The sequence below is a fragment of the Xiphophorus couchianus genome, chromosome 5, assembly GCF_001444195.1.
Source record: "Xiphophorus couchianus chromosome 5, X_couchianus-1.0, whole genome shotgun sequence".
NCBI classification, from domain to species: Eukaryota; Metazoa; Chordata; class Actinopteri; order Cyprinodontiformes; family Poeciliidae; genus Xiphophorus; species Xiphophorus couchianus.
In genome coordinates this window covers 6143700-6160650 of record NC_040232.1, presented here as the reverse complement: position 1 = coordinate 6160650, position 16951 = coordinate 6143700, and the positions used below count along the sequence as shown (strand labels likewise).

Sequence of the window (16951 nt, the reverse complement as noted above, 5' to 3'; positions counted from 1 at the left end):
TTGGGAATTTAAACTTAAATTTAAACAATATATAATGAAAATCAACCAAAAGCCACTACACAATTTTATGGTAGTTTCAAGGAAGCTAACACAGAAAGCTAGCAAACATGCTAGCTGAGCTGTTAGACTTGCATGTGTTTTTAAGTGGATTAAAGTCCAAAGTTTGTTATATTTAGTGTTGTGGGCTTTTCCTGGAATTTGTGCACTAACTGATCTTGATTATTTTACAGACAAGTTATGTTCCACTGAAAAAGTATGTATATTAAGAAAATGTATCTTCATCCTCAGCTTTCTAAACAGGCACCTTACAGCAGTTGGCAGAAAATAGAGGAAAAGGATTTTGAGTCTTGCTTTAAGCAGAACATACTATAAAATGACCCAGACGGTCTTAGATGTGAAGACCAAGGTCTAATGTCTTCTCTTCCTTTTTTGCTTTACTCCATTGCTGCTCGTCTCACTTTCACTATAAAAGTCTTTCCTCTGGTCTGCATTATAAACTTACATATCTGCCTCAATGGTCATACTGATCACTCAAATCACATTACACACTGATAGTCACAAATATACACAAATTAAGACAATAATACAATGTGACTTGCTCAGTGACATGTGGCAGGTGTAGAAGTTTTCATGTTTTCTGGTCAATGATTATAATAGGTAACAACTGCAAAGAAAGTAACAAAGGTCAAAATCTTGTCAAACTCAAAAAGCACATAGTTCGTCATTTGGACATTTTATTTTAATACATAAAGGAAATAAAATCATGAAATGGGGCATATAACCATGGTTGTTCATATATTCTTACATCTGACCAGTTTTGTTTAACATAAATACTCATAGAACAAAACTGTTTCTCAGAAGAAAGCTTCACATTGTGAAATACATCATGCAAGGTTAGCTAAAATGTGTTTATTTCATTCGTTTACAGTCTAACATGAACATGTCACATGTTGACATAAACAAAGGTTTTGAATGAAAAAGAGTAGATTGAAGAAAAAAAAATCTAGTTTACTCTCAAAAGTCAGTTTATTATACCAAAAACAATTAAGCATCAACCAACCAGCAACATAGACATGTCTTTAAACACAAAACAATGTGTATATAGAGAGACTTATATCAAAGGAAAAAAAAAACATCTTTGTAACGATACAGCACTCTACTGAATCAATGTACTTCATTATACCTTGACAGAATATATTTTATTGTTTTCTTAAAAGTAAAAATAGATCTACTTCCTTTGATCCTTCAGACAGATTGTTCCATAACAATCATAAACAGAAGCACAACAATCCATTTGTTCAGTTTTGACTTTGTTTTTTTTTTAAAATAGGCTTACAGCCCAGAAATCTTTAAAAAGACTAACTCAAACAATCTAAAATATCAGAACATAGAACATCTGGCAAAAAATAATTTAAAAACAATCTTAACTTTGGATGAAGTTTGTACATTTATTACAAATGGTTTGCAAAAGAAATCATAATCAAATTATTATTTCTAGTAAGTCTTCAATGTTTTTGTCTTTGTACATTCTAGTTGAAGACTACGTGTTTTACCACTTTCTGGAGTTCTTGCAATATTTTTGTAAATTGTATTATAATGGTACTGATTACTTCTTTACTGAGCAGTGAGGTATTTAATATTGTAGGCTACAGGACCTTCCATTGTGAATCCAAGATAGAAGGAAATTGGTTCCCGACTGCATCCGCTGCGGATGTCTCCCAGATAAGCTGGACGGACAGGAATTTTTAGGTTGCCTTCATAGTTCACGGATATTTCTCCATTTTCACAAATTCCCTTCACCCTTAACAGTTCTTTTTCCACCTGTGGTTCATTCCAAGCAGCTCCACTCTGCCAAAGTTGGTGTGGTGTACGAGGCTGACTGCTCTGATCACTGCAAGACTCTTGCCTTAAAATGTGATCAAGCTTCACTTTAGAGACTATTCTCTTGAGTCCAGTGGATTTGCCAAGAAAGAAATGAGCTAAGGCACTCCTGGCTGGGAACATGTGAGAAAAACGTCTGTGAAATGATTTCTTGGCTGATCTGAAATATGTGGCGATATCTTTGTATGTTGACAAACTTTCCAGTTTTCTATCCTTAGTAGGCCACATGAGTAGCATGGACAGGTAGTACATCTCTGTTGAATTTGAGTGAATACCCTCTTTTTGTAGTTCCTCATTCAGAAGGTCAACCAACTCCTCATATTTTTTTAGTTCCTTTGAAGATGGCTTGATGCTGTGCATCACTATGTTTGCCAAGATGAAGTTGACTGTGTCTGATACTGATCTTTTAGGTGATTGCTCGAAGATAACCTTCCACTTTTTGATGATGTGTTCCATCTCTGCACCACTTTTTTCACTCAAACACTGCAACAGTCCAGCAAATGAGTCTGCCCGCTTTGTTTCCAGGTAAAACCTCTGGTCCTGTATGTCCTGGGGTAGACTCAGATTTGGGTTTCTGGCTTTTTCAGATGCTTTCTCTTGTTCTGAACTACTGAATATTTTTAGGTATTTTCTGAAATGCTCTGATAACTTATTTTTGTTTCCATCATCAGCAGTTACCCTTTCCTGTGACCTAGGTCTCAGGTATGTGAAATAGTTCTCAAAAAAGCTGAAAATTTCCTTCAGCCTTGGCTTCAAAGAGATCAAAAATCTCTCATGGTGTTCCAGGACATCCACAAACTGGGCAGTGGCAGCATTATTGTGATCAACATGAAAATCTCTTATTGTGTGGTGGCCTTTGAGAATCTGTAATAGTCTATCTGTTTGATATCTGTCTCTGCTCTGAGAAAGAGGAAGTTCTCTGATGAGGTCAAGAAGGATCATCATAACTTCTGTCTCTCCAACATAACCTGATGTGTTGTAGGACTTTGGCCTCTTTCTGTTGTGGAGATCAAATGGGTCTATAGTTTCATCTTTCTTGGCCAGCTCCTGTGACTCTTGGAAGGCTTTTACGGCTTTGGAGCCCAGTATCAAACATTCATTAAGAGCTTCACCAGTGAGAGGCTCTGAATCTTCAATTTTCTTTTTGAGTTGGCTCTTGTAAACTTGTCCTACTGTGTCTGCAATGTAGGAATTAGAATTTTTACCTCGTGCATCTAAAGCCCATTTTAGGGCAGCCTGGAAGTCTTTTTCTCTCAGACAGAAATATCTTGCCAGTGCCTGTGGCAGAGTTGCACTTCTGTCAAACCTTCCTATGGCTTTCTCAAAAAGCTCTTTGACTTTTTCTGGTCCTTCCTTGTCATGTATTTTTTCAATTAAAGGAGAAAACTGTGTGTCTTTGTCATCCCCTTGTTCTTTTCTGTGGCGGGAAATGAGCATGCTTTGAATGTTCTGAACCAGGAAATCCTTTCCCATGCAGGATTTATAGAGTTTGTCACAGTGTAAAATGTTAATAGTTACTTCTGCCAAGGATAGTTTGTGTTGTTGTTCAAGGATCTGAAGGCAATTGTTGGCAATCATTGGATGTAAGAACCGGACCGCTTGATATGACCCATGCTCTTCAACACTGAATGTTATCAGCAGTGTGGAATATGGATTCATGACATCCTCAAGTGTCTCTCTTTTCCAAAAGGCAATTTTCATGCCAAGTAGCTCTTCACACAAAGAGAGTGACATGTAGGATCCATTCACAAAAGTGTTCAACAAAGCCAGAAAGGAGAGGAGCCTCCCTTGTTGACTGGTTGCATCAAGAGCTTTAAGACTGTTGCTTACAATGTTTGTGATGTAAGCCTCACTGAAATTGTTCGTCATGATCATAAATGCGTAAAAGGTTTCAGGCTTTTCATGGTAAGTTTTCAGCTGCTGAAGTTTCTCAGAAAACAATTCCTGCTCTTTGGTTGACAACTTGTTGGTTATGAATATGTTAGGAAGTTTGCTATTTCTGGAACTCTCATCGGGAAACTGTGTTCTCTCACAGTTCAGTATGAGAACCATGAGAGCGTTCTGCTGCCTCCTTTCACCAGCAACATGAAGTATGCACTGCTTAAGGTCCTCAACATCCTCCCAGTTGTCCACCAAGAGGAGGACAGGTGTGTATCCTGGCTGATCTTGTTTTCCATATGTGAGCAGGTTTATGACTTGAGCTGCAGTCTCGTTATTTGTTGCCCTGTTGTTTTTCACAACCACACATCTGAATTTCCTCCTTAAGTTCCAAAGAACATGCATTGCAAGGGTTGTTCCCCCACATCCTGGGGGATGGAAGAGGTTGATCATGACACATGAAGATCTGTAACCTTCGACAGGTGTGATCAGGTCATACAACTCATTGTATTTGTCTCTCTTGATGAACGGCAGACTGCCTCTCTGTTCAGAGAGGTGAAAGTTCCACCATCTTACTTGACCCCCTCTATAAAAATCCTCCTCTATTTTCTTATTAAACTCATCAAAGGAATCAGACTTTTCAATTTCTGTGTTTTCACACTCATTTTTACTCAAAATGTCCAAATCTGTGAAAAGTTCCTCAGCTTTTTTTGTCAACAGCACTGAGCTTGTGCCTGTGGATGGCAGATATCTCTGGGAAGACTGTGTTTGAGGCTCTTTGAGTTGTTTTATTGTACTGGATATTTCATTCAGGCTCAGTTCATAGATGCATTTACTGGAGATGTCTTCCTTACAACGTAACTCTATCAGCTTCTTCCAGTCACTGAATACTCCCGAATCTCTGCAGATGCACAGCATGTTGTCAGCCCCCTTCAGGGTGCGATAGATGGCACAGAATGTCTCCAAAATAGGGTGCGACAGGTCAGTGACTGCAGAATGAAGAACCAAAATCACCAGAAGTCTGTCTTTTGAAATTACATCTGGACTGCAAAGCAAACCAATCATTTTGCTGATGTCTCCTGAACATCTCTTGAGCCATTCACTGGGTGTTAGTGGCATGTCCTCTTCACTCTCCTCAATCAATCGGCCATTGCAGAAAATCCAACTTGTTTGCTTGAACAAGTTAAGCTTTCCCAGGAGTGTAGGTAAACTATCCTGAGTGTTGAACATTTGAGGGTAGTGGAGATTAGCGATATGATCTTTTCTGTAAAAATGGCATGTTCCATTTAAATCAGACTCTGGGTCAAACTCTAGTACAGCAAACAGAGATATTTCTTTTAGAAAGTCCATATGCTCAAGCTGGTCTGGGTGACATTTGTCAGTAACTACAATAACCTGCAGGGAACTCTCAAGAACGTGTCTTCCACGTGTCATCAGCTGCTTTAGCCTTTGTCCCTGGTAGCTTTGTGGGAAACATCTGTCTTTGTTTTCCTCTGCTGCCTTGCGTGCTGACACCAAGTTCTTGACTTTTTCAGTCAGATCTTTCAGTTTCTCTTGACCAACTCGTGGATTAGTATCTGCGAAAATGTTGACTGACCGTGGACCTTCCCTAACAAATAGACAGAAAGTTTTGCACTGATGTTTTTCTTCAGTTGATGTTATACCCAGCTTAGTATAGAAAAGATAATTCTGTGTCTGTGAAATCGCTGGAACCACATCAACCTCGATCACCCACTTATCTGAAGCTGTTCCATTTTCATGGAGAACTTGTATAAAGTTTGGTGGCCTGATACACAATTGGGCAACATTCACATACTTTTCTTCAAAAAAATCCCCCAGAGATGATTCAAATGCCTCATTGTACTTGTTGAGAGAAGTGATCCTTTGCCCAACTACTTGATCATGTTGTTGCTCTTGTTTTACATTGACTCCAAAATGTATTGTTCCATTGGTTCGTGAATTCATGCAACTGGCAGCAAAACTAAATACTTCTCTAGTGAATTCATATAGGATCTCCCTTTCAATTGCTTCATTTACATTTGGCAGGAGGTGGTACTCATGAACAGGGTCAATGAGATTGCTTGGACCTGCCATTGGTGGAAGAATGTCATTTTCCATGTAGAAGATTGAGGAGTTACTTTTATCAAAGGGCCGAATCTGACATACTGGCCTCTGTCGTTGTGGAGCTTCTAATTTGTCAGAAGTATGAATATCAAATAGACTCTCAGCTATATTCGGATCAGCTCTTATTAAGTCACTTGTCATCTGTAGCAACCATACTGAAGAACTTTGACTTTGGATTCCTGAATCTGATGACACGGTCTCATTTTCTGCTGATTCATCCAGCTTTCGTGACATCTCTGCATTGTCCCTGAAGTTGAGTTCACTCTCTGGTGCTGAAGTGGCTGGTACAAATGTTTCTGATAGCTGCTTAAACTTCTTAACCTGCCTCAAGATTTGTATTGCTGGTGCTGGTGGAACACCAAGTTCAAGCAAGTCTTCTTTTTCATAAGAGGCCAGACAAGCTCCTGTAAGCTCCTGGTCATAAAGTTTTTGTGCAAGTTCTTTTGGTACTCTCAGTTTAATAACCAACCAGTCTTTAACTTGATCCTTAGTCCAGTCTTCAATAAGTGGTGGAAGTGTTAAGTTATGGTCGACCTAAAGAAGATAAAGTAGAAGATAAATTAGCTTATGGTATTTCCACAGACTTTTCTGAACATACATTATTGTTATTAAGACAACACATACTGTTTTTGGCGGTAGTCCACCAATTGCATTGCTGTGAACAGATCACATTAAGAACACATTTAACAAAGTGTATTAATACAGTGCAACCAATAATTTAAAAAAAATAAATGTCAAAAAAAGCATAAAAGGTTCACTTGACAAACCATCTCTTGAAACATACCCAACAAATTAAGATTTCCATTCACTCAGTTTCAGGTGCTGTGTTTGACCAAACCAACAGCAGAGTTAAATGTGTTGCTATGTGCCAGATCATCATCTTGTTCAAAAATTAACTTCAGAATTTTTTTAATGCTTATCAGATAATTAGTCGTTAAAATTAAATTTACCTTCCATTTAAGACCTTAGTTAACTACAGAGACCTGGGTAGTTTTATGGGGCACTTATTTCCTACTATCATTTCCAATGCCGTTATCTGGGAAATATCAGGGTATGCCTGCTCCAGGAACAGTAAATCCTTCAGGGGGAAGGACGTTTTGGATGAAAACTGAACTAAACATACTGGGAGGGTGTGAAACGTTTCTTTAAACGGCACCTATTATGTTTCCTTTAACTTCTTAGGACAGGGCCATGGGCTATAGAAAACATGTTCATCGCATTTTTGCACAAACTCATCCTTGGATAGATTTCACCTAGCCATTTCTTCCTGACTGAAGCTCCTTTGAATGAGTTGTTTTTGGGTCCTCTTGTCATTTAAATCCAAATAACTTGCTGCTGTCCACACCCATCAACTACACGTGTACACTCGCACTTTATGCAAGTGAAAATGGCTGCCACAGATGCACAACTGTAAAACTGTGCATCTTTCACCCTTAGTCAAACCCAGAAGTGGAAAAAGTGGTCCCCTCTGCACAATTCAAGGATGCAGCAAATGGTTTCTGAATGGTGTCATGTTTAATCTTCAGATTAACTTCAGATAGTTCAGATGACATTACACCACTCCTTTAGTGTTCGCTAAGGCAGAACTTATTTAGCAAATGTGTTTCTATCTCCCTTTTAGAGCATTAACTCTCTTTTTCGGAAAAGACAAAGACCACCTTAAGTGAGTGTATTTTTTTAATGTGAATTTTAGAAAATTATTTTGAATTTTGTTTTTGTACATCAACCTATTGTTATGCGATACTTCAAAATGCACATCAAAAACCTTGATGGAGACTTAAAAATAAAACGAAGTCATAGAGCTCTTTTTTTGGGGGACTGGAAGAATGTTCAAGCCAGCCGACAACACTTGACCTTTTCAGCAGCCATTGTATAGCGGTAAAACTACCTGACCAAACGTGATCGTCTTCTGATAATGAAATCAGTGGAGTTCTGCTTGATTTAGGGGCTGGGCTCGGTTTACAGTTGCTTGAGGGACAGAGTTCTCCAAGTGTGACTTAATAATTGGGAGGTTTTGAAACGGGTGTTCTGCGGCAGACTGGCGACCTGTCCAGGATGTACCCTGCCTCTTGCCCGGAACGTTAGCTGGAGATAGGCACCAGCACCCCTCCCGACCCCACTAGGGACAAGGGTGTACAGAAATGGATGGATGGATGGATAAAATGGGTGTTTTACAGACATCAATAAAACATTTACTTGTTGCCAAAAAGCTACTGAGTTGTTTGTTTTTTTAATGCTTGGACTGCTTGTAGAAGCAGTAGAGATCTGAATGGAAGTGCAAAAATTAGCAAAAATAAATCTTGCACAATGGGTCCCTTTTAAGGTTAACAATGCCTACTGTATTTTACTTTGCATTAACTCCTCAATGTATATTTTCACTTAACTGTTAATGACACAACGATTCTGTGTCTTTTCATTTGGAAAAATAACATAGGTCCCATTTTGTAGTATACCCAACAGAATAAGGGTATTTCCTTTGACTCAGTTACAGGTAAAAATTGGAATAAATGTACAGGGGGAAACATCAAGAAAGTACACTTGTAGCTTTTCAGCATTCTGACACTTTGAAAAATCTTTCCTATTAAGAATATTCTTAACTGCAATGTGTGCTTTACAAATAATTTGTATGTGATTCAGCCACTCACATTCTATTCCCAGAAAAAGCTTCCTTTCTCCTTATCCTCCTCCTCCCAAATGAAATACTTTAGGATCTCTGTGCTAAAGAGAGATTTAGCACAGAGCATAACAAGATTTAGTCCCTTTATGCTAATGGGACTAAGCATAACTTAGTCCCATTACTAAGCATAACTTAGTAATGGAACTAAGTTATGCTTAGCTAATAAGCATAACTAATAACTCAAACAAAAAAAAACCTTTAATGGATTTTGATCAGTGCAAAAGGAGGGTATTCACCAAAAAAAACAACTGACTTCCTATTGAAAGATGTCAGAGCTAAAGTGATGTCACCAAATCAGTAAGTAAATGTGTTAAGTATTGGTCTGTGATTACATGGAGAAAGCTTGATACAGCTTTGATGCAGCAAAAGCCTTTTGATAACTTTTGATCTCCAGTGCCTTAAGACTATGTTGAGTCATTCTGAAGTTTGCAAGTCCAAAATTCTAGGAGGAGTTTGTTCCAATGCAATGTCTATAAAACATACAAAAAGGCAGCTTTGGTACAAAATGACTGACTTCCTGAGGGGTATGGACCATGTGTCCAAGAGACTCTTTTGTAGGTCTTGAAAAGCTGCATATGTGTTTGAAATATTATAATCATTGGTCAAATTATGGCTGATGGGGCTGATTGTTGATTCAAAATAATCAGGAATTAGGACATGGCCACCAAATATTTGCATAAATATATTTTGGGTTAGCGGGTTAATAGTCATGTCTAATTTGGAGCAGATTAGATGATATATATGGAAATTTGAATCAAACCTATGGTCACGGCCTTGCAGCTTCTTCTTCTTCTCTCTTTCAAAACCTCTTAGTACTGGACATCAAGATACACCACTTGTCTTCTGTCATTGGGCACAGCTTCATGATGTTTAGGTCAATATGGACCTTTCACAGTAAAATATTACACTACCACTAGTCAGGGGGTAGAGATTGGATGATGTCAGCATGAAGGCCATGGATGGGTGGATGTTCTTGTGGTCTTGCAATGTTGTTATGATCAGTAACTATTGTTTGAAATTGTGTCAATAAATGCAAAAACATTGTCCTTTAAAAAGATATAAGTTTATTCTTTCAGTATTAACTGAGCAGGCTCCAGCAAAGTGGAGGCACCAAGAGACATGGCCAAGTGTGGGGTGATGATGTGTGGGGGTAAGCAAGGGGGGTGAGTGGGGCTGTGATCATGGTAAAAGAAGCACTGTTGTCAACTCATCCACTTTGTCGCTATATTTATTTTAAGAAAATTCAGACTCCCCTAGTGACAGTTTTTTCAAAACAACTAGTGATAAAATTAGCAACTCTTTTTCTGTGTTGAAGAATTTTATGTTGACAGCTCTCTGCAGCTGACCTGCAGCTTGTCTGCCATGAGCCAGCAGTGAGAGCGGCCATTAGCTTCTCCTGTTTCCTCTGCACTGCAGTCGGTCTCACACAATCACCATAACTTCACCAATAGTCAGAGCAGAAATGACCCATTTCCCTCCATGTCCACATTGCAAATAAATCACATTTGAAAAGCTGAGTAATGCTATTGATCAATGCTAGTCAGGCGCAATGGGGCAGGATGCATTTGCAGAAAAAAATATATACATACTTCTAGATAGCATCAACATGGGAAAAGCTCAGCCCTTTCTGCTTGACGTATAAATACAGTGTAGTCCTAATTTGTTGATTTTCATAATTAATATATTAATGGTTGGATAGCAGGTGCTGAATAGAAGATTTTTTATTGTTTTGCTAAATTTGTTTTCACTCAAAATCAAGTTTTGGGGTAAACCCAAGGAGTTTTGGGTAAAACGTCTTTACATACAATGTTGTTTTTTTTTTATCTTAAATGTAAAATGTATATTTATATTGTACAGTTTTGGCTTAATTATTCCCCTGTGTGTGTTATTCCTTCAAGGGAATAACATTTTCAGGGCTAAAGAAAAACAAATAGCATTTTTGTCTGCAGTCCCGTTAAAGATTAATTAGTTACTAAATTAGTTGGTGATTATCTTAATAATCAATTTTTCACTATTAATCCGACGAGTCATTTCAACTCTATTTATCCTGTTTTAATTCCATAGACCACCACCATTGTACATTTTTTGTTATGCATGTCAGATACTAGGAGTTGTTTCTTTATAGCAACATAGGAAATTACACATATTTAAAGTTTTGTCCACCTCAAATTCTATTAAATTCTCCTGGTCTTTAACTTAGAGTTCCAAAAACATAAAAAAGGAAAACAAGCCTTTTTAATGTCTGGAGAGTCAAACCTGAAATCTGGTGGAGGGGACCTAGACCTGTAGCTCCTTAGAGATGGATCTGTTGGACTTGTATTTATTTCATCCACCACAGAGCTCTGAGGATTCCTGGAAAAGGTGTAAATACGTGAATTTAAGGAAGTGTGTAATCATTAACAAAAAACTAAGCAGTTAGAATCCTTATGCTTTCATAATGGCAGCTTTCATAAGAGTTGGCACACAGGGTAAGTAATGACAGTAACACACCTTTCATCCACAGCGAAGTTCACAACGTCATCTTTGGATTGGTCACTCATCGTAGAAAGGGACGGTGAAGAGCTCTGCTTCCTCTCAGGATCCATCGCTGCTTTGTGACTTTGTTCTTAGCTAGTTTTTACAGTGGGAAAATATGAGAATATATTTGTAGACTTTTAGAAATCTAAAAATGTAAGGCAGTATAAACAAAGACAGATCATCTGTGGAGAGGGAAATAAAGAGCTTCTCTGCTTTCTGCCAGTGCTCCCAGTATTAACTGCAGAAATACACCACTCAGAAACAAACAATCAGAATCAGGTGAAGGATCTTAGCACTGTCAATCATGCTTGTGTACATGCTGCTTGCATTCTCCCCCTTTTCTCTCTGCTTCACTACAGCTTCTTCACGATAGCACAGCCTGTCATCAATGCTAATGCTAGTTAGCAAAATGGCTTTCCTGTAACAGTAATTTGTTTTATTACCATTAGCACATTGAGCAGCATGTACACAAGCCTGATTGACAGCACTAAGACCTTCCTCCTGGCTCTGACTTGTTGTTTCTGACTGTGAGCAGTGCATTTCTTCAGATGGCAATAGGAGCACTGGGAGGATGTGAAGGAACTCAATTTTTTTTCCCCCAACAAATTATCTGTCTCAAATTATACTCAGGACATGGTGACAGTTTTAACAAATATGTAAAAAATATATTTTTGTGAAAGTTACATGCTGCAACTTTAACTCAAGCAGAAGTGTTATTTACAAGTCCGAAGGCAAATTCAAATCCATGCAAACCAGGTAGTTTGGTTGGTGTCCTTTGCTAATGCATGTATTTGTAAATGAACACAAGCAGCAGCTCATGAAAAAAATAATTGAAAAAAAAAAACAGCGAAGTTTTGAAACGTCCTGTGCCTCCCAAGTGCATTATGGCAAATGGGTTTATATAATTGTTGTCTTTACAGCCTTCACTTGAATTCAGTGCAGTTTTAGCAAACAGCATATTACAATAAAACCATCTTCACAGATAAATCAAATAAGTCACTTCAGGTCTTGGTAATTTTGTACCAAGAGAAATTCTTCTGAACACATGGGACATGCATTAGTCTGTCTCTGTTTACTTCAAAACAAACGGAGTCTTTTCTGTCACAAATAAAAATCAAACACTATAAAAATGTATCTGGTCAAGCTTTAAGTGACTGAAATGTCACTGACTTAAAAAAAATTAAAAGAAAAGGTGAATTGGTACATAATGTAAAAAAATCACACATGTATTTATATCTTAAAAACGAGAGTGTGTTTACATTAATGACGCGGCCTCAGCAAATGAGTGTGTGTGTGTGTGTGTGTGTGTGTGTGTTTCTTTTCATCGTTGACAGCCAGAATACTCCTTCAGATAAACTTCTCAAGGACAGTTTCGTAATATGTGTTCGTCCCTCGTGTTATCTTTTGATGGGAGTGGGAAATGCAGAAATAAAAGTTTAGGTTTAGATGTATAACATTTGGGCCTAGCATGACTCAGCATTTTGTATAAGCATGGGTTGTGATGCCGGTCTTGGGTTACAAAATAAGTTGTTTTTAGGTATTGGACCGGGAACTCTTAAATCTGTGCATTTATTACTTTGCTGACAACTAAGCAAAAAGTCTTACTTCTCTGGTTGGTTGGTAAAGCGATTCAAAACTCTGAATTTCACATAACATTGATAGGGGACTTCAATCAGTCAATCAATCAATCAATCAATTAAACTTATTGGTATAGGACATCACAGCAACAAAGAGGTTGAAAGTGCTATGCATAATAAAAAAAATACAGTCATAAAAGACACAACACAAACAACAATTTAGATGATGTTAATGCTTAAAGATTAGAAAGAACATTTTTCAAAAATGAAAAAAAACCTAAAACGTTTGATGTTTGAAGGATCTCGAAATGAAGACGTGTTGCAATTAAGCATTCTTTTTTATATATATGCAACAGGCGGCACCACCAGGTCTCGCTCCCTCCACAGCCTGAGCTTCCATAAAAAGGAAGCTGGAAAGATGGTGGCCAAGTGTTAATTTCCTGTGTGCGAGACCAGTTGTGTGTTGGACCCACGCTGTTTGCTGGCTGTGGTAGGTTTGGAGGAAAACTGTTTTAAATTGATCCTCTTAAATAAGTTTGTGCTGATGTAGTGTTTTTATACAGGGCCGCATTATTAATGACGTTCCGGTGGTAGCGTCACCTGGGCGTGTGGTTGTTCAACGCCGCAGGTAGGCTTATACATTTGTTTCTTTTAATCAGATTGAATTGTATGTTTTTGTTTTTTATTTTGTTTTTATTTGGTAGGGCTGCACCAGATCTGCTACATCAAGTTTGACTTTAGAGTGCTGGTTTATGTGATGCAGGCATGCAGTGTTTTTAATGTGTTTTATATTGATTTCATTAGTGATTTAATAAGCATTTATTCATTTTTGTATTTTTGTTTTTACAGTTATATCACTGCTTCCTGCTGTCATTTTAGAGTTTGATTTTCCTTTTTTTGTTTGTCCACCCAGTTTTGGATCGGTTGTTTCCCTTTAGTACTTGTGTGGCCGTCTAACAACCTTCCATTTATTTTGTTTGTTTTGTCCTCCGTTTGTCTCTGGGTCACTTCCCTGAATACTCACATTCCATGTCGCTGTTAATCTTAAATATCTGAGACCCGATCATGTTTGGTGTGATCTTGAGTTTGAATCCATCTTGAGTTTGGATTGCATGTGATCATCTTGCAGTGAATCGAGTGCATCTTTAGTTTGCAGTGAACATTGTAGTGGTTTATGCGGGTTTGAAAGCCTGAAGTGGTGTTTAAATTCGGGTTGAACTTTATCGGATTGACAACAAATGGATAAAGTTAATGAAAAACTCTCATCTGTATAACAATAAATATTGTTAATAATTAACTTCATTCTGGTTGTTTATTGCCCTTCGGCTTGACAGAGACATAACATATAATTAGTGAAACCCTGAGTCGATCAGAGAAATGTCTTCTAGATACTCATGTAGAGAAATCAGACTAAAAAGAAAAAGTATTGATTCTCAGATCAGGTTACAGGGAGGAGGAGGAAGAAGTGAAGCGTTACCCTTCCCTCATCTCATCAGGGACACTTATTTTTTTCCGTTGTTGTTGTTGTCGTCCTTCTCAGGCATTATACAGAGAACACCTGTGTGGGCGAACAAAAGATTAACCTTTCCTAGAACAACTTTTCTTATCAGTTCTGTTCTCACAGCGATAAGCCAAAGTGTATTTCCGTCAATACGGTGTGTTTTATCATCTCAAGGTGGTACACTGCCGAAGAAAAAGAACATCTTCTTCCATTTCCCCTTGAACTAAATGGCCTGACGACTAACCCGCCGTTTCTAAAAAGAGAGAGATACGACTCAGTTTAAACCCCAACACGGTGTGTATATATGGACCGTGTTGTGCCAGGTGGGGAGGGGGCAGGGCGGCAATAGACACCCACCGTCGCACCAGGGTTAATATACTGTATTATTGAAATACAGTTTTTCAATAATACAGTATATTATTGCTATTTGAAAACGTTAAGGTTTCTCATGCAGCTACAGTGGAAGAAAAAACGATGAACGGAATCAAAACTGTAAGCCAGGCGTGTACGAATAAAGTTAAACGGCAACAAAGTCTCGTAGATCGCTTTGCACAGAAGTGAATTACTCACCTGGAAAGATTTCTATCCGAATGTAAACATTTCTGGCGCTGCAGAAAAATCAGCTCGTTCCCAAATGTCTGTCTGTGGCATTCAATCAGCCCGAAACTCCATGTGTCCTCCTGTGTTGCTTAAAGTGCAAGTCATCGTCTTCTTCTTTTGTTTATTGGTAGTTGGCGTTTTGATGCGGTAACGCCTCCAACAAAATACTTATTCCAGACAGCATGTCTGTTATCAAAGTTAATAGAAAAAAAGAAAACCACAAATTATAGCCTTTATGCCTAACTTTGGCATATTATATGGTGTGTATTGTCCCCTTTGAAATAAACAAAAAGAAATGTAGCTACAGGTCCTGATAGACTACTGCACCTGTTATCGATCAATGAGTCACAGATCAATTCTGACGCCAGTAATTCCACCAACAAAATCTGACGGCATCAGCGCAGGATTTGCTAAAATTTCAACTGTTACATGATACGGATAATATACAGCTTCCTTTAGCCTTAAAAGGGAAGATGGAAAAACAGTGTGAGGTAAGCTAGATTTCTTTTCTTTTTCTTTTTAAATCAGATTTTTTTTAAAAATGTTTTTCTTCTCCGTTAGTTGTTTGCTTTGAAATGAAAGGGAGGAAGGAAAAAAATAATATTTAAATCTTTTTTTAAAATCATTTTTACTTCCATAATACTTTTAAAGTCAAGAGAAAAATAAAATTTGGTCAGACTTTGAAATGGGTTTTCAAAAAAAAAAAATCAAATGTCCCCTATAACTTTCTGGGTTTCCTGAGCACAGCAGAGATTTGGTAAAACACAAAATCTCACTGAGGTCACACGATCTCTAGTGCAGGATAGAAATTCAGAGCTTTTTAATAAAAATTAACAAAATGAGACTTGCAGCATGAATGCAGGCAGACAGATGTGGAACAAATGCAATGGAATGAGCCAGTGAATCGTTTAAGCTTAAACAAAGTGAGACAACAAGGAGCTACTAATGAAAGGGAAGAGAATGGCTGTAATATAAGGGAAAATAATGCAAAGCACAAAGGGGAAAACAAAATGAATAAACAAATCTTTAATTTTACTGGGGGGAGTGGGGGTTAAGTCCAACCAAGGGTTGGGTATGGAAATTAGTAACTATAAAACCTGCATAGAAAACAACAGTTTCTCTGTTTTTAACATGCAGCCGTTGTTTAATGTGCTGTCCTGGATTAAATAAACTTAAATTGAATTGAACTAACCTCTAAAGTGGCTAGATCTAAGTAAATAAAAACTAAAATTCAAAGTTCAAACGCCCCAGGAACCGAGCAGACAGAATGGTGTTTGAGCGAGTGCTTTAATTTAAACAGCAGAAACAGTAAACTCCAGGCTGACCATCAAAATCAACAACAGAAGAAAAACAGCAGAAGTCTTCAGATCCCTGATGATGAAAGTGACTTTAGTTTCAGTCTGGTATCAGAGCTGGACTCCAACATTTGCTGTCACCATGTGGTCTGAGTTTGGCTCGGCGCCGCGTCCAGATTGGATCCGTTAAAAATATCAAGCCTGTCTGTCAAAATGGAAATAGATGATTCATCTGGAAAATAATCTTTCATTACTTAGAAAACAGTAGGAAGGATGGAAATCTTCAATAGTGTTTCAACTGAGGACTATTTTATTGAATTAATATTTAAAGTAATAATTTAGCTTTGCAAACAATGTTTATCCTTAGGCACTGTTAAAGGATGAATGGTAGTGATCAGATTGTCCCAGTGTATTTAAAAAATCTCCTGTTTTCTGTATTTAATTCTGATTATTCACAGAAAATGCTCCAATTGTTTTAATAAAACAGATGCAATTTAATGTTTTTAAAGTCCATATGTAATTATTTTGTTCTTCAAATTAAAAGACTTTATTCTGGATAATAGTAAAATAAAAAGGACTCTGCTCTTTGAGTTAGTGGGAAATGCAACACAACCATGCATTGACATATCTTGAGATGAATACTTAAAAAATAAACAACTTTACTATAAGACGGTTAAATTTACACAAACAGACTCTAGTTAAAGGAAACGTAAGCCTCTGTGTTGCATGAAGGAATCTGTGATTTTCTGGAAAGGTTTGATAACAGACAGGTGAATATTGCTGTAGCAGTCCCAGGCTGCCACAACAGGAAAGTCAAATGTCCGACTTTATATGTTTGGCAGTGAGCTAAATGTAATGTGCAATCATCAGAAATTTTATTTAATCTCTAACAACTTTCTGT

General features: G+C 37.7%; 1 protein-coding gene across 1 annotated transcript; it reads right to left on the bottom strand.

Moving 5' to 3' along the window:
* Positions 1–713: 713 nt before the first annotated feature.
* LOC114144747 (sterile alpha motif domain-containing protein 9-like) lies at positions 714–14889 on the bottom strand. The gene is made up of 5 exons (XM_028017858.1): positions 14726–14889; positions 11051–11170; positions 10817–10912; positions 6508–6538; positions 714–6417 (listed from the first exon to the last, which is right to left on the bottom strand). Exons 2-5 carry the CDS (start codon positions 11143–11145, stop codon positions 1615–1617), a joined length of 5025 nt encoding a protein of 1674 aa, XP_027873659.1. The 5' UTR covers positions 11146–11170; positions 14726–14889; the 3' UTR covers positions 714–1614.
* Positions 14890–16951: the final 2062 nt, after the last annotated feature.

Bases quoted from the DNA above. Each gene is read 5' to 3' on its own strand.
- LOC114144747 (XM_028017858.1), bottom strand. From the start codon at position 11,145: ATGGATCCTGAGAGGAAGCAGAGCTCTTCACCGTCCCTTTCTACGATG. The intron at 6,539-10,816 runs GTTTGACTCTCC...ATCTGTTCACAG, and splicing joins TCCCCTCCACCAGATTTCAG to CAATGCAATTGGTGGACTAC. The intron at 6,418-6,507 runs GTATGTGTTGTC...TATCTTCTTTAG, and splicing joins GTGGACTACCGCCAAAAACA to GTCGACCATAACTTAACACT.